This window comes from Lepus europaeus, chromosome 16, assembly GCF_033115175.1.
Source record: "Lepus europaeus isolate LE1 chromosome 16, mLepTim1.pri, whole genome shotgun sequence".
In the NCBI taxonomy this organism is placed as follows: Eukaryota; Metazoa; Chordata; class Mammalia; order Lagomorpha; family Leporidae; genus Lepus; species Lepus europaeus.
In genome coordinates this window covers 24,957,035-24,971,161 of record NC_084842.1, presented here as the reverse complement: position 1 = coordinate 24,971,161, position 14,127 = coordinate 24,957,035, and the positions used below count along the sequence as shown (strand labels likewise).

General features: G+C 40.4%; 1 protein-coding gene across 1 annotated transcript in view; it reads left to right on the top strand.

Annotated features, from left to right (window-relative positions):
- FAM149A (family with sequence similarity 149 member A) overlaps positions 1 to 13,332 on the top strand; it is a 45,341-nt gene extending 32,009 nt beyond the window's left edge. Inside the window, exons 7-14 of the mRNA XM_062213145.1 lie at positions 345 to 535; positions 1,500 to 1,654; positions 2,831 to 2,934; positions 3,703 to 3,912; positions 7,606 to 7,726; positions 8,977 to 9,105; positions 9,189 to 9,270; positions 12,746 to 13,332. Of these exons, the coding sequence (XP_062069129.1) occupies positions 345 to 535; positions 1,500 to 1,654; positions 2,831 to 2,934; positions 3,703 to 3,912; positions 7,606 to 7,726; positions 8,977 to 9,105; positions 9,189 to 9,270; positions 12,746 to 12,819 (1,066 nt within the window). The 3' untranslated portion in view covers positions 12,820 to 13,332. The remainder of the gene's footprint in view (positions 1 to 344; positions 536 to 1,499; positions 1,655 to 2,830; positions 2,935 to 3,702; positions 3,913 to 7,605; positions 7,727 to 8,976; positions 9,106 to 9,188; positions 9,271 to 12,745) is intronic.
- The last annotated feature ends 795 nt before the right edge of the window (positions 13,333 to 14,127 follow it).

The window sequence follows — 14,127 nt, the reverse complement described above, 5'->3', positions numbered from 1 at the left end:
GAGGAAATCAAAAAATATCTTGGGACAAATGAAAATGGAATCACAACATGAAAAAAATTATGGGACACAGCCAGAGCAGATCTAAGAAGGAAATTTATAGCAGTAAATGCCTACATTAAAAAAAAATAATCTCAAAGAACTTAAATTGACACTTGAAGGAACAAGAAAAAGCACAAATTAAGCCCAAAGCTAGTAGAAGGGAGGCAATAGTAGAGATCACAGCAAAAATACGTGTCATATTCATTATGTGTATAAATGTCCATAGATGATTAGATAGATATCTGGATACTTCTTAAGTTTAACCATTGATACTTTCAGTAATTGGAATGGGTTTTTATCCTTAGTGATGATGAATGTCTTGAACAAAACCCAGCTCACCATGGTCGGAAGCGACATAAACATGGACTACCTCCCATTTCTCCTCATGACTGTATCAAAGATGCTGTGGTGGCAGAAGTGTTTGATCACGTATGGACCAATATGATAGAAATATTGGAAGATATGATTAGGAAAAACTGGGAAACTACACTCACAGGTACTTATTGTAGAATTTGGCCTGATGAATAAAAACAGTTACCCCTGTTCCTCAACTTTGTACTTCCTCCCTCTGCTGTGCCCTAGGTGGTCCATGAACACGGCCAGAGTGAAGAGAGTAGGCTTTCATGCTCTTAATTACAAGAGATCTTTAATCACATCAAACAGGATAGTATTATTTTTTTCAGTTGTAAAAATAATTCATATACATTCTGAGGAAAAATACAGAAATAACACAAGAAAGAGTTAGTGTTTTTATTGTGGTAAAAAAAAAAAAACAAAAAAACCTTACCTAACCAATCTCTAATAATGGGATATTTTTGGTTGCTTATGACCTTATTTGTAAAGTGAAATTAAATATAAATTAATTTAATTTATTATAATTTATAATTATAACAAATTAAAATCATAATAAAATTAAATTAATTGAACATATTTCATTATATAAATCAATTAAATAATTAATAAAATAAAATTGAAATAACTAATATTTAATTTATATTAATTTAATTAATTAAATATAAATAATGCAGTGATCACTTTATTTACCTTCATTTCAACATGTAGGATGTCCTCTAAGTTATTTAAAATTCAACAGAAAAAATCGTAACAATATCCGTGGTAGACACTGAAAACTAGTGTGTAACAAATTTGTACAGCAAGGCAATCATCATGTTAATTTAAATTTTTTATAGCCAAAAAGATTAGTTGGGCTTTTATCAACAGAGAATCTGTATTGATCCACTGTATAATGTCTGTTTCTCTACACATCACTGACGTGACGGTCATGCCAGCTGTTCCTCCATGGGGGCCTCTGCTGTTTGGGGCAGTATTCTTTTACCACTGGCCGTAGTATGAGTTTATGGTAACTCGGGAATAAATGTTCTCTTTCAAGAGTGAATTTTAAGGATTTTGTGTAAGATAATCTGTTATTTCTTACCATATTGCTTTTTCTGTGAACACAGAAGGAAAAAAACCAAAAGAAAAACTGAAAGTAGCTGGAACTCGATCTCCACATACACTCACTGCCCGTGTTGGCACCGATGTGTCAAGTGTTCCCCCATCCAGAAGTTCTGACACTCGCAGCCTAACCCTGGCTCCCCAGCTTAACCCGCCCCAGGTAGATGCTGTTATACAAGTCTTTCTTTTTTCTTTCCAGCTTTGTGTCTTTGCCTCAGCTTGTTAAGAGTGCTAGTCTATTCAATTCTGTGTTCATAATATTGGGTTTGTTTGTCAGTAAGAGCAAAATGGAATATGATTATTTCATGACATTAAAAAATACATTTATTATGGTACAAGAAAATTTAAAATTTCATCTTTTAATTCCATTTTCCATGAATCTTTTGAAGTATACATATACACACACATGTACGTACACACAAGAAAAGGCAATATAGTTGGTGTAGAGAATTTGAGATTTATATAAAGATTAAAAGTTTGTAGTCTGACAACCACCTATTAGCTCTGTGATCTCAAACTAGTCCCTTTCTCTCAAAACCTCACTTTCATTATCCATGGATTCATCACATAGGAAGCAGTGAGAAGGAAAGGAGTTAAGATTGTACAGTGTGTGGCATAGGGTAGGCACTCAATAAGTGCCTAAAGTAAGTAGTAAAATAAGCTTTTATTATAACAAGATGCTAATTATATATAATATTTGTAATTAGATGTGCTTTAGCTCATAAGTGCTGTGGAATTCAGAAGCAAAATATCAGACCTTTCATAAAATAAAGATTAAGACATGAACTAAATCTTACCTAAATGATAGGTAAGATTTGTTAAGTGGAAAGAAAAGGGTGAGATTAAAAACTGCACTTAATGTAGGAGCAAATACAGTGTTTATTCATAAGCTTGAAAGGGCAGGCCTGACTAGGTTCTGTGGTTCAGAGAACAGTGCATTAAGTAGACTCTAATTGGCTTGTTATACTATCTAGTGTAAGGTCTTTACAATAAACCATCTGTGTCTTTTCTGTTCCAAAGAAACTTGGGTGATTGCTACCCGCTTATTTTGTGGTGTTTTATACAGCTCTGTTGAATCCAATATAATATTCCCATTCTGCTAAACATGAGGTATGAATCTCAGAAACCTGAGATTTATATTTATAAAATATATTCTCTTCATTGAATTTTTCTCACAGCCAATTTGAGGGTGCCATTTGTTTCCTGCTGCTTCCAACAGGCACGGGTAATTAGAATGGTAGTGGATTTTTAAATTTTTTCTCAGATTAAATATTAAAAGTATTAAGAATTACTCAGATTAAATATTAAAATATTAACGATTAAAATATTTTCTCAGATTCATCGCTTCTCCAACAATTTGTGCAGTGATCTGAATGGTGTGATGACAATTCAAGCAAAACCACTTCAGCAAAGACCTGCTTATTTGGCAGACAGAACCCAGTACGTAGATGACGCACCCAGCCTCTTCCCCTGGCTGGAAATAATGGTGCGCTGGAGATCATCAAGACCCCATGGAAAACTGGCCTGGCTGATCCTCTGCCTGCGGTGCCAGCACCCCAGGTTCTAGTCCCAGTTGGGGCGCCGGATTCTGTCCTGGTTGCTCCTCTTCCAGTCCAGCTCTCTGCTGTAGGCTGGGAAGGCAGTGGAGGATGGCTCAAGTGCTTGGGCTCTGCACCTGCATAGGAGACCAGGAGAAAGCACCTGGCTCCTGGCTTCGGATCGGCACAGTGCGCTGGCCGTAGTGGCCATTTAGGGGGTAAACCAACAGAAAGGGAATACCTTTCTCTCTGCTTTCTCTCTGTCTCTCTCTAACTCTGCTTGTCAAAAAAAAAAAAAAAAAAGACTCCATGGAAAATTAAGAATATAGTTATAAGATTGTAACAGCCAGCGTGCAAAAGCAGTTGATTTTAATCTCAACTGGAAAACAATGACTATTGTGTAACGGTTTGAGAGAGATGAGAACAAGGAAAGGGAGCTGTGAACCTTTAATCTTGTTGGATTTCCTATTTGATTACAAAGAGAAATGGAGATGTTTTTTCTTACAGAAATGGACATTGAATGATAGTCTATGTCCAATCAACAAGTGGCTTAGGAGTATGTTCTGTATAGTGGGCACTGTCTAGATAGTACCTAGCAAAGCACAGCTAGAAGGTTCCCTGTTCCGCATGGCATCAACATCTGAGTAATTGCATGAACTCCTCTCTCCAGGAATGAACAAGAGGACAAAGCATCAGGTGTGGGGACCAGTGCTGTTTCCTCTTCACGCCATCGGCTGGGACGCATGGCGGATACTCGTGGATTACAAACTTCTGCAAAGAAAACACCAGTGCATAGGAGGTTGCCTTCTCTTACTGCAGATTCACAGAGAATAAAAACCCCCAATGTGTCCAGTGATGGAGTTCTCAGGGGAACAAAGCTGTAAGTCTTGTTGGTCTTGTGGTGTACTGCGGGTCACATGGGACAGGGACATTTGTAGTTAGGGTTGATGCATTATTCTAGATGAAGCATCCTCTGTCGGACTTTATGTGAACACTTTCTAATGAGTTCCTTTGAGTATCTAACATTAATTCCATTCCAGTAGTGTACTTAACCATATGCAAGAATAAGAGTCAGACAGTGTACCTGTAGTACAGGCAACCAGTGAAAGGAAACTCTGAGAGTGGAATTATCTTAGGTTGATTTCAGTAGGCTCATTTGTAAAACTAATAATGATTTTACATTACAAATTAAGGCTTATTTTATTATATATAAAATACTATGAAGCTAAAAGCACAACCAATGTACATATTACCTATTTAAATTTTTTTAATTTATTCATTTGAAAGGCAGAGTTTTAGAGAGAAAGAGGCAGAGAGATGGAGAAAGAGGGGCGGGGGGTCTAACATCTGCTGGTTCACTCCTGGCCAAGGCTGGGTCAGGCAGAAGCCAGGAACCTGGAACTCCATCCAGGTCTCCCTTGTGGGTGACAGGGGTCCAATCACTTGGACCATCTTCCACTGCTCTCCCAGGTGTATTAGCAAGGAACTGGATTGTAAGTGGAGCAGCTGGGACTCAAATCAGCACTCATATGGGATGTTGGTGTTGCATGCAATGGTTTAATCAGCTGTGCTACAACATTGGCTTCTTATTTATTGTTAAGTTTTTTTTTTTTTTCCATTCTATGCAGGGATTTCAGAAGATTTGACCTTAAGGATTAACCTGAAATCAGTGCCTATTAGAAAAATATTTGTTTCCTTTATTGCATAATTTAGAAGGAGCTTTCCAGGGAGTTTCCTCAAATGTTAGGCAATACTTAGGTTAATAATAATAGGTAATTTATTGATTGCTTTCTTCATTACCAACACTTGGTAAATGAATTACATTTGTTATCTTATTTTATTCCCTACCCATGAACTTTCGAGTTGGTGCTCATCCCAAATCTAAGATGAGGAAGCAGAGGTTGAAAGGAGTAGAATAGCAGTGAGGGGCAGAGCTGGGGGCACTCACAGGGCTCTCTGGCTTTGGAGTGCACCCTAACTCTCTGCCACAGGAAGGGAGGGCCTGAGTGTAGAACCCCTTGAAGGAGCTGTAGGAGTGAGCAACTGCGAACACTCAACCAGTGATCTGGACTTTTTCAAGATGCGTCCTGGCACCACTTTTAGCTTCTTGAAAGGGCACTTTTTTTTTCCCCTGCCATTTGAGACTGATATGAGCTGTGTTGAAGTTGTTCCCATCAATTCTTTGAAGATAGCCCTCATTCTTCTGTTTTCATGGCCACCTCACATCCTCCTTCATCCCATGCTGGTGTCATGAGCACATGGCTGATTGATTCTTCCTTCCAGCCTACCTGGGCTCCCTGATCAAACTTCCATCAAAACGCATTTCTATTTCCTATTGAAATAAATTGAGAAACCTCAAGTGTTACAGTCCCTCCATGTTTTGTCCCACAACCTTAGTAGACCAGTGTTTTCAGCTTTTTTGTTCATAATTGCCTCGCTAAAAAGCCCCTTCTCAGTTGCTCCCAGACCCACGGAATTTAAATACCGCAGATGCAATGCATATCTATATGTAGAGCTGTCCTTTTTATACACAAGTGCATTATTTTTTGTCCCTGCAGGGCCAATTTTTGCCCCATTGCAGGAGCCAGTACTCTCTTGACTGTGCATGCCATGCCTATTTTCTGTAACCTCTCTTCTTCCACCTTGGTTTTGATCAGGCTGTCTTCCTTCTGACCTGCAAACATGCCAGCTGTGCATCTTCGTACTTCCATCATTTTGATCATACTCTTTCTCTTTCATTGAGATAAACTTTTTTTTTTGAAATTTTCAAGGTACCAAAAGTTCACTTGGAGCATTAGGATAATACCAAAAACATGAGTAGAAATCAAAGCTCTCCTGTTTGCCTCTCACATAGAAATACAGAAATGACACTTGTTAATACATTTCATATTAACTTTGCTTAGGGTTGTATTTTTTTCCTTTGTTTCCATTATATTTTCCCCATCACTAGCATTGTCTTGTCATCATTTAATGTGATAATTTTTCATATACTTTTTTCACTTAACATTATATCATTCATAATTTCCATACTGTCAAATGTTTTTGAAAGCATGGTTTTAGTGACACCAAAGTAATCACATTGGTATATGATTCTCATTAAGTATTGCCCTATTATTGAAAACTTTTCATTTTTTCTATATTATCGTATCATAATATATTGTGAACATCATTTTATATCAGTTTAAGTAAGAATATTTTCAATTGTTTCCTAGTGATACAGTTAGAGAGGGAAAGCTACTAGTCAAAAGTTATGGATACCTTTATGGTTCTTGAAGTATTTTGCCAAAATGCTTCCCAGATTGGCTGTACCTATTTATAGCCCTACTGGCTATAAAAGAAGACTGTCTCCTCTCAGCCTCTAAACATTGGGTACTACCTGTACTATTTTAAAACATTACAGTTTTGCAGGTAAAATATTATCATATGATAACTGTCATAACTTTTTAAAATAATAAATGAGTCCAAATCTGTTTTTAGAATATCTACTATTATGTAAAAACCAGATTTTTTGATATTAATGTCTAGTAGGGATAGTCTCCTACCAATACTCTTCTTTTATTAAATTTTGTTTTGACAAATACACTTCACAGTTTGCCAGATTCAAGAGGGAAAAGTATCACATTGGATTGCCTAGCACTGTCTATTAAAAAACAGAAAAATTTAGTTCACAAAAATTTTTTTTACATACATATATATTTTAAAGGCGAAGTTACATAATGAGACAGAGAGAGAGAGAGAAGGATAGAGATCTTCCATTCACTGGTTCACTCCCCAAATGGCCTCTATGGCCAGAGCTGGCCTGGTCCAAAGTCAGGAGCCAGGAGCTTCTTCTGGGTCTGTCACATGGGTGCAGGTGCCTAAGCACTTGGGCCATTTTCTGCTGCTCTCCCAGGTACATTAGCAGGGAGTTGGATTGGAAGTGGAACAGCTGGACTTGAACTGGCACCCATATGGGATGCCCGCAGTGCAGGTGCTGGCTTTATCCACTATGCCACAGCACCAGCCCAGTTCACAAAACTGAGTTCACAATATTTAGTTTTTTTTATAAAAGAACATTTTTTGCTTCCATGTTCAAATTTCCTTTTTTGTGACCTTAAATACATTTTGTAGTTTTCTTCATCTGGGTCCTGCATGTTTACAATTAATTTTATCCTTGGTGCACTGCACTACTCTCCAAATTGTTCCTCTGCCTACATTCAGGACTGTATACTGTAGCACTGTGTTAAATGCTGTCTTGCATTGTTCTGTAATTACTTCAAGTGTTTTCATCCTGTTTTCAATAAATTGTCAGCTCCCTAAGGGGGGGAGACACATCTGCAATTGCTTCTGTATTCTGCACAGTTCCTAGCTTAGCCAGAGACTCCGGAAATCTAGATGGACAGTCCTTTGAAACCGGGACAGGAGCTGGAGCCCCTGCCTCCCCTGTATCATCCTGAAACTCAGCTCTCTGTGCTTGAGCTTCCCTTCAGAAGGCAGATTGTGAGGAAGAGCTCAGACCGGAAGCTTCAGGGTAGGGTCGGCTCACCTTTGTCTCTGCACCTCCGTGTTCAGTTATGTGTTGTTGTGTTTACAGGCAGACGGGCATAGACCATGTGTCCGCTCCTCCAGTTCAGACCTCCCGGAACAGGTTACCTCCCATAGGCTCAGAAACCGGGGAGCAGAGCTCAGCGGTTCCTGGATCCCGCCCTGTTTCTGTAAGACAGATCTCATTATATTTCAGTGCACCGTTTCAATGGTCTGCTGGGAAAGAAATAAGTAAAAATAAAGTTGGCATGACCTAGTGAAATCAATAACGTAACACAATGATCTGATGAGCTGTGTTCCCAAATGCCTGTGTAATCTGTCTCTGGGAAGTAAGTGGTTTGTGAGAGTTTACAGAGGGCGAAAGGGTTAATCCATTCTTTCGTGAAGTAGAAGCAGGGCTTGAGCTAGATCAGCAAGTCCAGTCGTCAAGGAAATATCTGAGGGTCAGGATGGTGTAGCAATGAGAAGGACATGAAAGTTAGATTAAGAGACAGGTAGACAGATCCATGTTTGGATCCTGCCACACAAATTATAGGATTTGGTTCAAGTTACCTTAATCTCCCTGAATATTAGTGTTTTCTGCTAGAAGAGGAGAATAACAACTCCTACGTCAATGAATTGTTACACAGATTAAATGGATTCCTACAGGTTAAACAATGCCTGGCATTGATGCGGAGCCCAGTGGGGTATGGCCCTGGTCGTTGTGTGAGCTCTGGTTTTTACAGTTAACCTGTGCCGTGTTTCTTGCAGTGCAGAGGCAGTGTCTTCTTCACTCGAGCTCATCTCAGCCATGCGGTTGCAAAAGGTCTGGGGAAGGTACGCGGCTGGGAGCACGTGTAGCCAGGTTCCCCAGATTGCCAGCGCCCCCTTGCTGCATCCTGATACACGTATCATGCATCTGTTTTATGCAGCACGGAGAAAACCCTGTTGTTAGGAACATAAAGGCCTAGAAAGAGAAACACAACTGAGGCAAGGTTTTCTTTTCCTTCCTCCCGTGTCCTTGAGCACAGCTATAGAATTCATTCCCAGGAGGCAAGAGTTGCACAGCTTTAATGTTTAACCTTAGAATGAAATAATGAAAAAAGATAAGGCCACATGAAAAAGTCTGATGCTCCCTGCACAAATGCAAAATTACATTTCTATTGTAACTTAATAGTAAGAATTTTATGTGGTCAAAGCTTTTTGATTCCTACTTCTCTACTATGGTACTACTGCTTGATCAAGTTTAATAATGCAATTATATAATTAAAATATATTTAGAGTCATTCCTAGACCTTACACTTAGCAATATCTAGATAAAAGTTTTCAGAGCAGTAAGTGAATGAGCAGATGAGTGAGTAATGGAAGCACGTATGGACTTTCTTTCATCGTTTTAAGGATTTCATTTCTTATAAGCAAGAACGTGTTATCCTTCATTTAGCACAGGGGACGGCACATACCCAGCCGCGTGTTAAGTGCAATGCCTGACAGCATGGAAAGATCGCCCCTTCGAGAAAGAACGGTGACCCTGGAACAGCTTTCGAGGCCCAGCACCACTCATACGTTCCGGGTAGGTTCTCTGCTCACCATAACTGTGATTTTAAAAAACGTTTGATCAAATAAAACTGATCCTTCATCTGATTTTCCTCCTAGCCATTGGATACGCCTCGAAAAGGTTCATTGACACCGATGGAATTTGCCCGACACACATGGACAGGTCAAAGTATTTTGACAGGTCAGCTTTTCCTACCTATGAAGAAAATTATGTAATTTGTGAGATTTCAGCTTTCAGGAAGTGAAAGTGAAGATTATCTACACCGTTAAGCATGTTTGACCAAGTAGTGGGGAGAAGCAAGTATTTATGGTTTCTGGTCTGACCTCAGAAAACTCTGTCCAGATCACACCTGCAGAGACAAGCACTTTTCTGCATTAGTTTCTAAAGAAGATACTCAAATGCTCTTAACTGGGGTAGGGGTGCTCTCTCAGAAATAAAAAGGCAGACACTGTTTTAGAAGACCTAACTGTCTCTGTTCTCTGCTATAGAGTTTTCATGCTTTTCTTCTAAATGAAACCCTAATCTAGGATTCTCTCTGAAGCTCTAATAATGCTTGAGCGAATTAATACAGGTTTGGGCTATTGTTTAATAGCATAAAGTTTTATAGATAAATTCATATTCTCAACCTAGTATGCTATTTGATGAATGAAGTTTTAATTTGAATACAAGACAGTGATGTTTCAATTTCTAAAACTGTTGCCAATTCTTACATTATAATTTTAAAAGATTTGATTAGTTATTTATTTATTTGGAAGGCAGAGAGAAAAAAGAAGAGAGGAAGATGTTTGATCTGCTGGTTCACTCCCCAGATGACCACAATAGCGAGAGCTGGGCCACACCAAGGAGCAAGGAATTTTTTCCCACAGGAGTGGTAGGGGTCCGAGTACTTGGACCATCATCTGCTGCCTTCCCAGGTGCATTAGCAGGGAGCTAGATTGGAAGTGGAACAACTTGGACTTGAACTGGCATCTCAGTATGGGATGCTAGTATGACAAGCAGTGGCTTAACTTGCCAAATAGCAACATTGGCCCCCCTGCAAAAATTTTTTTCCGAAGAGGTTGTATTGAATCTTCATAAGGCATGCTTCTCTGGAATCTGATGTTGGGTTTCTATGCTAGCTCTACCTTCCACATGCTGTGAATCTTAGGAATGTCCCAACCTCTCTGGACCTCAGTTTCTTCTTTTGAAAATTTTTTACTTATAGTTGGAGAGGGGTGGGGGAGATAGAGAAAGAGAGAGAAGGGGGCTAGAGAGGGAGAAAGAATGGGGGGGGGGGTCTTCCATCTGTTGGTTCACTCTGCAACTGGCCACAACAGCCAGAGATAGGCCAGTTGAAAGCCAGGAGCTAGGAGCTTCTCCTAGGTCTCCCACATGAGTGCAGGGGCCCAAGCACTTGGGCCATCCTCCACTGCTTTCCTTGGTGCATCAGCAGGGAGCTGGATTGGAAGTGGAGCCGCTGGGACTTGAACTGGTGCCCCTGTGGGATGCCTGCACTGCAGGTGGTGGTTTCACTTGCTATGCCACAGAGCCAGCCCCAGTTTCTTCTTTTATAATTGGCTGGATGGATAAAATAATTGTTGGAAAGACACCTGCTGGATGCCTGGCATATATTGCTCAAAAATTACAAATCATTTATCTTACGTGAAACACCTAGGATAAATTAATATTTTAAGGGAAAATTTTAGTGTATTATAATTCTGAAAACAAGTAGTATTGTGTAACACAGATTAATCATTGTGTATATCAACCCTTCTATAGTTCTACAGTGTAATGAATATATAAAGGGCTTCTATATATATTTTCATATATACAAATATATATATATTTTAAAGGGCTTCTTGAGCCCTTTAAAATTTCCTGCTATGCTAATAGCTCTAGGCTGCTGTGCCTTTTTGTTGCTTGTTTTCCCAGTATGTTCCTGGTAGTGTGAGCTGTCATTGTCAATGACAATGGTACTTTTTCAAAGGGCAACTGTGCCACATTATCAGGTATCACATTTAACATAATTGTAGATGTCTGGGAGGAAAATAGGCACTCAACTTTCTTTATTAGTCAACAACGATGTTCTAAAAAATGCTCACTCTGCACTAAGTTCTTTGCTAAAGGCCAGGATTCACAAAGCAAGGATGTTCTGATCTGTGCTCAAGGAACAAGATGGGAAGGGCTGTAAGAGTTGTAGGCAGGGGGCCGGTGATGTGGTGTAGCCTGGTAAAGCCGCCACCTGCAGTGCTGGCATCCCATATGGATGCTGGTTTGAGTCTTGGCTGCTCCACTTCCAATCCAGCACTCTGCTATGGCCTGGGAAAGCAGTAGAAGATGGCCCAAGGCCTTGGGCCCCTGCACCTGTGTGGGAGACCCGGAAGAAGCTCCTGGCTCCTGGCTTCGGATCGGCACAGCTCTGGCCATTGTAGCCAATTGGGGAGTGAACCAGCAGATAGAAGACCTCTCTGCCTCTCCTTCTCTCTCTGTGTAATTCTGAGTTTCAAATAAATAAATAAATCTTTAAAAAACAAACAACCAACCAACCAAACAAAAGAGTTGCAGGCAGGACCAGCACGCTTGATGTTCAGAGAGGCTTCAAGGGGGTTAGGAGCCAGAACTGGGCTGTGAATTTGTGTTATATTTGCCTTCTTTAATCTTTCACCAAATACCAGGGCAGTATATTCTCTTAGCAGTCACTTAGACACAGCTGTCATTATTGGTAGTCAGAGGCCTTTTCATTTCTAGTGATGTGACAAGGGATAGATAAGGGAGATGCCCTTACATTTTTTTTTTTTTTTGACAGGCAGAGTGGACAGTGAGAGAGAGACAGAGAGAAAGGTCTTCCTTTGCCGTTGGTTCACCCTCCAATGGCCGCTGCGGTAGGTGCGCTGCGGCCGGCGCACCGCGCCGATCCGATGGCAGGAGCCAGGTGCTTCTCCTGGTCTCCCATGGGGTGCAGGGCCCAAGTACTTGGGCCATCCTCCACTGCACTCCCTGGCCACAGCAGAGAGCTGGCCTGGAAGAGGGGCAACCGGGACAGGATCGGTGCCCTGACCGGGACTAGAACCCGGTGTGCCGGCGCTGCAAGGCGGAGGATTAGCCTACTGAGCCGCGGTGCCGGCTGATGCCCTTGCATTTCTAAGGATATATTTCCTTTTTCTCTAACAAATCGGCACATGGCTTCCTTGGTGCCTTTATTTCCAGGTCAAACGCACCAGAACTCTTCACTTAGCAGCTTTTCATTTGTTCTGTGCTAGACAAAAAATACAGAAGAAGCTGGGTGGGTGAGTGGGTGCCCGCACTCAAGGAGGGAAGGCTCTTGAAGGCAGAGGCATTTCTCTTGCCCTGTGGAGTAGTGGAGCTGCCAGAGCGCCCTTAACTCTCTAGGCCCCAGGGACCTGGGTCTGCCTCGAAGGTTCCTGCAAACCCGCCGGTTCTGGGAGAGTGGCCAGCACCCAAGCCTGTGTAGTGGGGGCACACCCTTCCTTTTTCTTGCGACCCTAATATAAGATGTTTTCAGGACTACAAGTAGGTCCTAGTTTGTGCAAGAATGAAAGTAAAACATTTTGTTCCTTTCCAAAAGTGCCATCCATATGTTATATATGAAGTACTCCTTCTGGGAGGTTGAGTTTTTAATGTTTTAGTAGGAATTCATTTTGGGTTGGTGTTTTAGGTTCACAGTATCTGCCGAAATGTTTTCAAAGGACAACTTTGACTTCAAGAAAGAGATTCCAAGTGGCGTCCTGACGTGACTTCCCCAGTCCTGCGGCCCTGACTGGAGCATGCAAAGGCTCAGCACTCCATTCATCATGTGAACAACGGAAGAACCAGTGTTATGCTGTGTGTCTGTCTGTCTGTCTGAGAATGTGCAAGAAATATAAATAAACCACTTTAACTTTGCATTGCAGACAATAAAAGTCAGACTCACTGACCTTTTCCACTGGATGCATTCCTAAGGCCCTTTAAACTTTGTTCAGAGGACCCTCATATGTGTTTCAATGCCATTATTTTATCAGTCACATACACATAATTAGTCAAGTGTCTGTGTCCACACCTTATATTATATTCATAGATTATTATTATGAGTATACTTTCTAGAAATATGCCATTTTATACTGTACCTTGCCTTATTTTTGATCTCACTCCATAAATAATTTCCCCCCAAATACTAGTCACTGTAGGTACTACTCCTTCCCTAACAAACGGTAAAGCAACTCATTTCAAAGTACCCCACATTTGGTTTTTTATAGCTGAATATAAAGAGTTAAAATCTACAAATTATGTTAGTATCAGTTCTTAGATCCATTTTGGTATTCTGATACCTCAAATCAGCATTTTTTCTCTTTTTTATAAGATACATTTTATTAACCTAATTTTCACCAATCCAAAATAAAATGTTATGCCTATATAACATATAGCTGTAGAGTACCTTATTTTCAGATGTATTTCTGACTGCAGGGAAGGGATTGTTGCCTTCTTACAGAAGGTGGAAATGGAAAAGTATGTTGAGACTGGACTTAACGCTGTGCTTTATCACAGTGAGAAAAACAGAATTGAGCCCAGAGCCTCGTCTCCATTGCCCTTCATCTTCTCCACCTTCCACACCACGGGGCAGGTCAAGAAGAAGAAACAAGTGTCCACTCATCTTTTGGATGCCCTTAGCTCCTCACTTAGGGAATATTCCTGATGTTTAGACTTCCACACAAATAAGACCAAGGCATTTTGAGAATTTTCTAAATTATTCCCGAACATCAGCTTTGGAAACTTAGAAAAAAAGTCTTCATTTAGCAGTTGTTAAACTTGAAGACTTTCTAGTCCCACAAGTGGCCTGTTCTGAGCTGCCTGGTTAGGTGCTCACTGGTCCATCATTACAGCCATCAGAGCTGTCTGACGGGCTCTTTCAGAGCTATTTAGGTATCTTACATTAATTTCTAGGAACCATCCAGCTTCTTCCTCACTCCGCATAAGCTTCTCAGACGGAAAATGGCTGGAATGCTACCTAAGTGGACATGAAGGTAGTGTATTCAAGATAAATTATTTATTTATTTATTTTTT